The sequence below is a fragment of the Silene latifolia genome, chromosome 4 (assembly GCF_048544455.1).
Source record: "Silene latifolia isolate original U9 population chromosome 4, ASM4854445v1, whole genome shotgun sequence".
Taxonomy (NCBI): domain Eukaryota; kingdom Viridiplantae; phylum Streptophyta; class Magnoliopsida; order Caryophyllales; family Caryophyllaceae; genus Silene; species Silene latifolia.
In genome coordinates this window covers 82,210,784-82,219,287 of record NC_133529.1, presented here as the reverse complement: position 1 = coordinate 82,219,287, position 8,504 = coordinate 82,210,784, and the positions used below count along the sequence as shown (strand labels likewise).

Sequence of the window (8,504 nt, the reverse complement as noted above, 5' to 3'; positions counted from 1 at the left end):
TCCGCACATGGTTACAAGATCTCCTGCGACAAATCACTTGGGTTTCATCTGGTGACAACTTCCTTCCTTTGCTTTTTATTCTCACTTTGTATGCCATCTGGAAGCATCGGAATAATGTGATTTTCAGGGACCGCAATGTTTGTCCTGCTGAGATTATCTCAGATATTGCTCTTCTCTCCAAGCAACAGCAGCAGTTCAGTTCTTACTCTAAAGATCATTTTCGGTCATCCTGCTCCTCTGAAGTTACCAGCTCCGTCTCCTCGTTTCCGCAATACATTTCTCATTGCTTTCGTATTGAGGCTATTTTCAACAAGAGTATGTTGCTTGGATCTTTCAAAGTATACCGTAATGGTTTTATCACACACGAAGTGCTACACCGCTTTTGCTCTTCTCACTTTCAACTTCTCATTATAGCTCTGATTGAGGCAATGACTTTTGCCTCTGCTTTTAGACTTAAAGACGTACTTTTTCAAACCAGTAGCAGCCGCCTTCTTCGTCTGCTGCATGATTCCAGCAAACCTTGTGTTCCTATCTCTTTATCTAATAGCATTAGCCGTATTACGTCTTTCCTTTGTTGTAATTCTACTTGGTATTGTAATGGTTATGTGTAAGTACTCTTTTTCTCTTTTATAATAAATAGTACACTTTTGTCTAAAAAAAAAAAAACCAGTAGATACAACATTATTAAAAACAAAATACAAAGAAATTTTTTAAAAAATAAAAACATAAAAATCTACACGGTGTGAAAATTGGACAAAGTGAGAGAGAGAAGAACAAAGGAGGGCCAAATATAATTAAAAGTTAAGGGTTCCAATTTGTGAAGGGGAAAATAGAGCTTGATTGTTGCAATTTTAATTTTATTTGGGTATTTTTAATTTTAATTTAATATATATATATTTTTTTTTGTTGTTTTTGTTGCTGCTGTTGCTATTAGCCTATTGCTGTTGTTGATGAGTTTGAATATAGCATTTACTGATAAAAAATTAAATTCCCCCAATTTTATCTAGATTCCAAAACTCTCATTTTCCTTGATATTGTGGATTAAAAAAATAGGTACCCATATTCGATTCTGGTGAAATTTCATCTTTTTGAATCCAACCCATTTCAAAAGATTGGATTTTTAATCAACCCAGTTGCTGATTAACTTTTGTTGATATAAGGGTGGAATGTGATGGGGTGTTGTATTACTTGATTTCTGTGGCTGCAATTTTTGTGGGTATTTTGTTGGAAAGTTGATTTATTTAGGGGGTTATAAGTTGATACTGAATGGGTGATCTCCGGGAACCAAACGGTGTGATTTGGGAGGAATCAGTGGTTACGTTGTCGTCGTCTTCTTCTGTGTCGTCTGCGGCTGGCCGGAAAGTGTGGTCCCGTGCTGAGGTGGCGACACAGGAAATAATCAGGCAGGTGCAGCCAACTGTGGTGTCTGAGGAGAGAAGAAGGGATGTTCTTGATTATGTTCAGAGGCTTCTTAAAGGGTATCTTGGTTGTGAGGTGAGATTGTTTGATTGTTTTTGGATGCTTTTAGCTTATTTTTATAATGTATTTTGTTTGATTAGGTTCATATGTTTTGATTAGTTTGTTAATTTGTTGGATGTTCAAAAGCTGCTTGTAAAAAAGAAGAAATATTCTTTGGTAGTTGTAGGAAATACAGTACAGTAAGTAGTGCATTTGTTTTTTGGCATTTGAAAATGATTTGTTTTTAAAGACAACTCCTATCACCAGCAAGTGTGGATTGTGGCGCTGTGATGATCAATGCTATAAAGGAGTGGCGTTATTGCAGTGAAAGGATATTCCAGAATATCTAATAGGAAACTTAGATTGTATGTGTTGTGTATGAACTCTTCTTGTAGCCTTCTGAGTTACATATCTATTAGAATTTTCATCAGGGATTTCCAAAGGTAGCGAGAAGTAACGTTAAGTTATAGAGCATATTAAGGCGATATAGTGAAAGAAATAGGATTTCAAGGATTAATGCATACCTCGGCCTCGGTGGGTGATTGGTAGTATTATTTAGAGATACTAGCCATACTACTACTAAGATATAAGTAATCAAAGAGAGAAGTACTTGATTCATAAGACTATAGGAGCTACAGGTTGTTTGGAGTAAATGATTGTAGCCTTGTAGGCTGTTGACAGTCGTTTTGAGGATCATTAGATATTTGATGTAACGGGCCAAAATGATTGAACTCGATGGAATTTGATGAAGGAAGGAGGGGGAAACCGAGATTAAGAGGCTTATGGAATTCTTATGCTTTTTTATGATCATGCCAAGTGGATCATGGAATTCATATGGTTTGGCAGTTATTAATACAAACATTTATATTTTGGTATGGAAACTTTGTGGCAAGTATATACACTTCACAGAACACTACAGTATGACACCAACGTCATTCTATTTTTTTATTTTGTAGATAGAATCACTATTGTTTAAGATGTTTTCTTGGTAAGCACCTTTGTTTGAAAACAGTTTGATAATAGTTTGTCTCATTTATCATCATAACAAGTTGAAGTTATTGTATAATTATCAGTAGCTGTCCCCAAATTTCCCTTACCGTGGCTTATGTGGGAGGTTTTTAGAAACCTTGTGCTGATGCTAGTGTTTATGTTATTTATCTTTAAATGTGAATGCGGTTGGATAGTCGTGGCCGACAAGTTTGTTTTTCCTTTATTTTTAAAGAATAATTATGACTAGTATACCACTACTCTGATAGCTAAAGAGTTTAAAAAAGAGCATGGGTTGCTGTAAGCCTGTAAGAAGACTAAATAACTGATCATGGTTTACAATATTACCCTTGTAGCAAGCAGAGGGAGAACTAAGGGGAAAGCTTTAGATATTTATAGGAGTATAAGTAAGGTGGGATCTAGCATAAAGTCTTGTTGACGCCACACCCTAAAGCACCATAATTCGCTTTAAAATGATAGTAGTTTGGAGATTAGAGATTTAAGTGCCATTAATAGTTGAATGAACTAGGGTTTGTATGACACTAGTAGGCTATTTTTTTGTATGTTATGGCTATGTAGATGAAAAAGAATACTCCCTCTAATTCTTTGGAATTGCCCCCTTTCCACTTTTGCTCTATTGTTATAATTGTCGCATTTCTACTTTGGGTATGTTTTTGTCGGTAAAATCACCCTACTTTTATTGTTGAGACCGCCCACTCTCCTCACAACCTTAATTCTTTTGCCAAAAGTTCAAAGTTGATGGAATATTTCCAAAGTATTGGAGGGCTATGTTACTCTGTCTCTTCTGATTCCCCCACGTACCCGTGTCCGACTCTCGACACTCGGACATGGGTATGACACTTTGACACCTCATTTTAAGCCAAAATATGCATATTTTTCATAAAAATGGCAGAGTCCGACACTTGGACAGGCACTCGTGTCGAATACTTCTAAACAAGTCTGAGCAACATAGTTAGAGGGAGTAGCATATTTAAAAGGGAAATGGCCAACAATTATTAATAACAGGAGTTGATTCCTAAATTATCATGCCTTGAGATTCTAGAGTTGTGTGGGGGTACACCTTCACAATTATTAGTACAAAACTGGCGTTAATATTACCTGACATGCACATTTCTATTTCCTCAGGTTTTCCCGTTTGGTTCAGTACCATTGAAAACTTATCTTCCTGATGGGGACATTGATCTTACCGCATTTTGTGGTTTCAACTTTGAGGAAGCTTTTGCAAGTGAGGTATACTCTGTCCTAGAAGCAGAAGATCGTAATCCGGCTGCCAAGTTTGTTGTTAAGGACGTGCAGTACATTCGCGCAGAGGTTTACCTTCTGACCTTTTTTGTCTTTATTGGATTTTTCTTTGCACATGCAAGATGCTGTTGCAAATTTTGACACATCTCAGACCATTGAGAGGTATGAAGGTTACATGATGTGATGGCTGATAATTTATGTTGGTTTGATACAAATTTGAATGTCACCAGTTTGATCAATGTCTGACAAATAGTTGATTAACTAGATTTGTTCCAGTTTCTATCATGAACTCATGATAACTCTTCAAGTTAAACACCATGTAGTGTATTTATTATTATTTGTTTATTTTCTGGTAGTTTGTTCATGGATTGAAATTGCTGATGGCAGGTCAAACTTGTAAAATGCTTGGTACAGAACATTGTTGTAGACATATCTTTCAATCAAATAGGAGGATTATGTGCGCTCGGTTTTCTCGAGGAGGTGTGATATTCCTTTATTCCAGCCTTTGGATATTCGGAAACTTTAGATGATTCATGGTTATATAGTGCAATATTAGCTCTTTTTTCCTCTTTATCTTACGTTGTCGTTTTCAGGCAAAGATTCATATTATAGCAGACCCTTGGACTAAGCCTTTGTTGTTGTTTTACTTATTCTGTACAGATTGATCGGCTAATTGGCAAAGATCACCTGTTTAAGCGCAGTATAATTTTGATTAAGGCCTGGTGTTATTACGAAAGCCGTATATTGGGTGCACATCATGGTTTAATCTCAACATATGCCTTGGAAACACTGGTTTTATATATCTTCCATCTCTTCCATTCTTCTTTGAATGGTCCTTTGGCAGTAAGTCAATACTTGATAAACATTAATTGGGGCACTTCCTTGTGTTGCCTACTGACTAATTTTAAAAATTTCTAGGTCTTGCATAAATTTCTGGATTACTTCAGTCAATTTGATTGGGAAAATTTGTGTGTTAGTTTGAGTGGTCCCGTTCATGTGAATTCATTGCCCGAAATCGTGGGTAAGAACTTTTTGTAGCTGGGTACTGTTTTACACCCTGTTTCTGCACATTCTTACTGTCTCCTGGACTTTTCAGTGGAGAGACCAGAAACCAGTGGCAGGGAAGTTTTGCTGAGTGATGATTTCATGAGGGAATGTGTGAGAAAATTCTCTGTGCCTTCCAGAGGAGTAGAGACAAATTACAGAACATTTATGCAGAAGCATCTCAATATAGTTGATCCGCTAAAAGAGAACAATAATCTTGGCCGGAGTGTAAGCAAAGGTACATGACATTCCCTTGTAGTTAATGGTTCTTGATTTCATTTGTTGTTAACATCCTTAAATGCTTCATGCTGATAACTTTTTGTAATTGAATAATATATTAGAACTGTTAATTTTATTTGTCAATGGCACTCTATGTAGTGTAGAACCTATTTGTCTGGTTGATTGCTTATTTGGTTACTATAAAATCTTTTGGTTTTGGTTATCAGTCATATAGATATGTGTTGTGGTCTGTGGAAGATGCATTTTGCTTCCTATTATTGCCGTTACCTGATAACTTGGATAGGCTCAATGCCCAGGAGTTTTATCTTTTGATGATTTCTTATATTTTTAAGCACGTGAGTTTTAATGTTTAGGGCCTTTAGGGTAAAGCTTATATATAAGTAACTAAGGCCCTGCGATGCTGTTACGAGTATAATAAAAAAAATGATTCTGTGTTTTATATAGCGTTTTCTTTTTTATCAATAATATGGTAAATTTATCTTCAATCAGGACAGGGGGCAAAACATATTATGATTAAACGAGTTGTTCTCTGGGATGGTTGCAAAAGTTCAACCGTTCTATTACCAATTAGCCAATCCGAAAACTCTTTGACCAGAAACTCTTTGACGACTTTATATAACATCCAATTTTAATTTTCGACACCTTGATATTTTATTATGATGGCTGGCATGTTTACAATGAGCACAGCTCGTTTTGAACATGATTTTACTATAACAAATTATCAGTCTTTTTATATAAAAAATTGCATTTCACAGAAGTATAAATACTCTCCATTTTCATTTTATTTCTGGTATGACAAGGATCACATTAAATTTCTTACCTTAACACTGGGGGTGGGGTGGGGGGTATGAAAGAAAACAAAAGAAATTATTTCCCTTCCTTTCCATTCAAATGTCTCCATCCAAACAAATGGTAGTTGTTTTGTATAATCTGTGAGAAGCCTGGTCATGGATTGCTTTGATTAATGTTAAGCTTTTGGCAACAACTTGACCTCTCAAAGATTCTGTGTTTTGTACTCTTTCAGTCTTTTTGTCTATCTTCTCTCCCCTCTTCCCATTGAGTTGTGGGAGTTGAAAATCTCTCATCAATTGTGTGTAGGTAACTTCTTTCGCATAAGGAGTGCTTTCTCTTATGGAGCTCGGAAGCTGGGACAAATCTTGTTTCAATCTCCAGAAAATGTATCTGAAGAAGTTCGGAAGTTTTTTGCCAACACACTAGAGAGACATGGAAATGGGCAAAGACCTGATGTTCAGGACCACCTCCAATTGTCTAGCCCAAATAGGTTTAATTCTGAAATGTTGCTTCCTTTTGATGGACCATATCGAGATCAGATTAACCCTCATGAAAAAAATTCTGTCGATTGTGATAACCAATCAAGTGAAAGTAGGGTAACTTTTGAGAACGCACATGTTAGACTTGGCAACTTTAGGGAAGATGTAACAAACATAGAAGGAGCTATATCTGAGCACAAAGAAGGTTTTAAAGAGCTTGCTGGGGATGCAAATGAGCTCGCAATCTCTAATTTCCAGGATCTTAGAATATCAGATCAAGGTGATGAATTTTGCCCTTCTGAATTATTAGGGAATAAAAAATCGCTGTCGGTTGACTTGCCATCTCCACGTCATCATTATTTTTCTCACTCTTTGGAGAATGGTAAAATGGAAAATGGTCATTTGGATGAGGAGCAACATAAAGATTCTAGTTTGACTCATCTAGAGAGCAATGGCTTTTTGACGTGGGAGCAGAATAGTAGTCAACTACGCAATGATGATGGACATTTGAGAGGAAGACATGAAATTGTGAACCTGCTTCCTGATCTCTCCGGTGATGTTGACTGTCATCTGGATAATTTACATTATGGCCAGTGGTTGTACGATCAGGGATTAGCAATGCCTATACAGCAACCCATACATTTGGTCCAGCCTTCTATGTTCCAGCCGAATGTCTCGTGGGACCCATTGCATCAAACGGTGCAGTTAAGGCAGGATGTGGTCCCTCAAATGAGTGTCAATGGCGTGATCCAGAGACCTACTTTCTTCCCGTCTAATTCTCCAGCAGCACGAGGCTTAGGAACATATTTTCCAATTGTGGTATGTACGTCTTTGGCTGTTTGTTGCAGGGAGTACTCGTTTGTTATGTCTTGTGGCCATTTCTATTCCATTATGAGTTTTGTTTCCTGCCACTTGCATCTTTATTACTACCCATTTTAGTGTCAGGATTGCAGCAATTAGTCTCTTAAAAGACGGCTTTATGTTAGTCTAAAGTGCATACCCAGATACCGGATAATACCCATTCTCCTACCAGCACAAAGAATACACTACCCCATGGATCATAAAATAGGAGGTCTCATGATATCATTTTTATGAGACTTCCGCAAACAAGAATTGTGTGATTGCCTGAACTTGTTTATTTCCTGTATCTTTCTTTCCTTGGAGTGATTTTGATCATTTTCCATTGCAGAACCATCACTCATACAGGGATAGGTCCTCTCCAAAGGGAAGGTACCAAGGCCAATTGAAATCCCCTCGTGTAAATGGCCGAGGTCCAATGCTCTTCGATAGAATTTTACCGACTCAGGTCCCCGTTCGTCAGGGTATTGGGAGGCCTAAATTTTACGACTACCATGAAAGTTCTTCGATGGGAAAGATCTACAGAGAAACCAATGGATTTGTTCAAGCTTGTGAAAACCCATTGCCAGAAATTGAAACTTGTGGGGCTCTAGATCCTGATCCTTCTGAAGGAAACCCAATTGTAGAGCCTCCCGTCATTGTTTTCAACAATAGCAGGTACTCTTAGAACCTTTTTTCTCAACCTGAATGAAAATCATCGTTTCTTATGAACTGTGTTGATATATGTAGGCTCTCAGATAAGTTTTATCAGCTAAAAGACGACGAGGATTTCCCGCCTTTGTCCTCTTGAAAGAGGGCCTACAGAAAAGCTTGAAGCTACTATTAAAATCAGAACACAGAAGTATGTCATTTTAGCAGGGGGGTCTTTTGTACATTTTGCGAAGCTGTGTTTTATCATGCCCAGCTCCGGTATACCATCAGTTTAAGTTATGAAGGTATAATACACATAGGAACCCTTAGTTGATGTTTCTAACACCTTTTTTTTAGAGTTGTCCTTTGTCGGGTTTGTAGATAAATTTCGACAGTCAATCTCAAAGATGGCTAGTGTAACTCAGGTATATTCAGTGTATTCCTTTTTTCCCCCTGCTGGAATTGATATTTGTTGCATGAGCTTCCTTTGGTATTGAAAGCAATGAAGTTAGCAAATATTTTGTCTCAAAGCCTTGTCTAGCTACTTAGTTTTTGTTTGGATATGAAAATTAAGCTAGTTATTTTAGGATGTCATCGTAATGCTCTACGTTCAAGACGGGTGTGTGGCTAGCCTGAATTTGGAGAATCTCAAATATATTGGTGTACGACTTCTTTTTATTTCATTATATGGGTTGGTATTATGATAATCTTATCATGTAACCAACTCATAAGAATTTGTATTTTTGTCGCCCT

At 37.1% G+C, this 8,504-nt stretch overlaps 1 protein-coding gene across 1 annotated transcript; it reads left to right on the top strand.

Moving 5' to 3' along the window:
* The first annotated feature begins 919 nt into the window (after positions 1 to 919).
* LOC141653596 (uncharacterized) lies at positions 920 to 8,267 on the top strand. The gene is made up of 9 exons (XM_074461423.1): positions 920 to 1,494; positions 3,592 to 3,777; positions 4,096 to 4,188; positions 4,369 to 4,551; positions 4,627 to 4,729; positions 4,805 to 4,990; positions 6,091 to 7,082; positions 7,453 to 7,778; positions 7,851 to 8,267. The coding sequence occupies exons 1-9, from the start codon at positions 1,267 to 1,269 to the stop codon at positions 7,909 to 7,911; spliced, it is 2,358 nt and encodes a 785-aa protein (XP_074317524.1). The 5' UTR covers positions 920 to 1,266; the 3' UTR covers positions 7,912 to 8,267.
* The last annotated feature ends 237 nt before the right edge of the window (positions 8,268 to 8,504 follow it).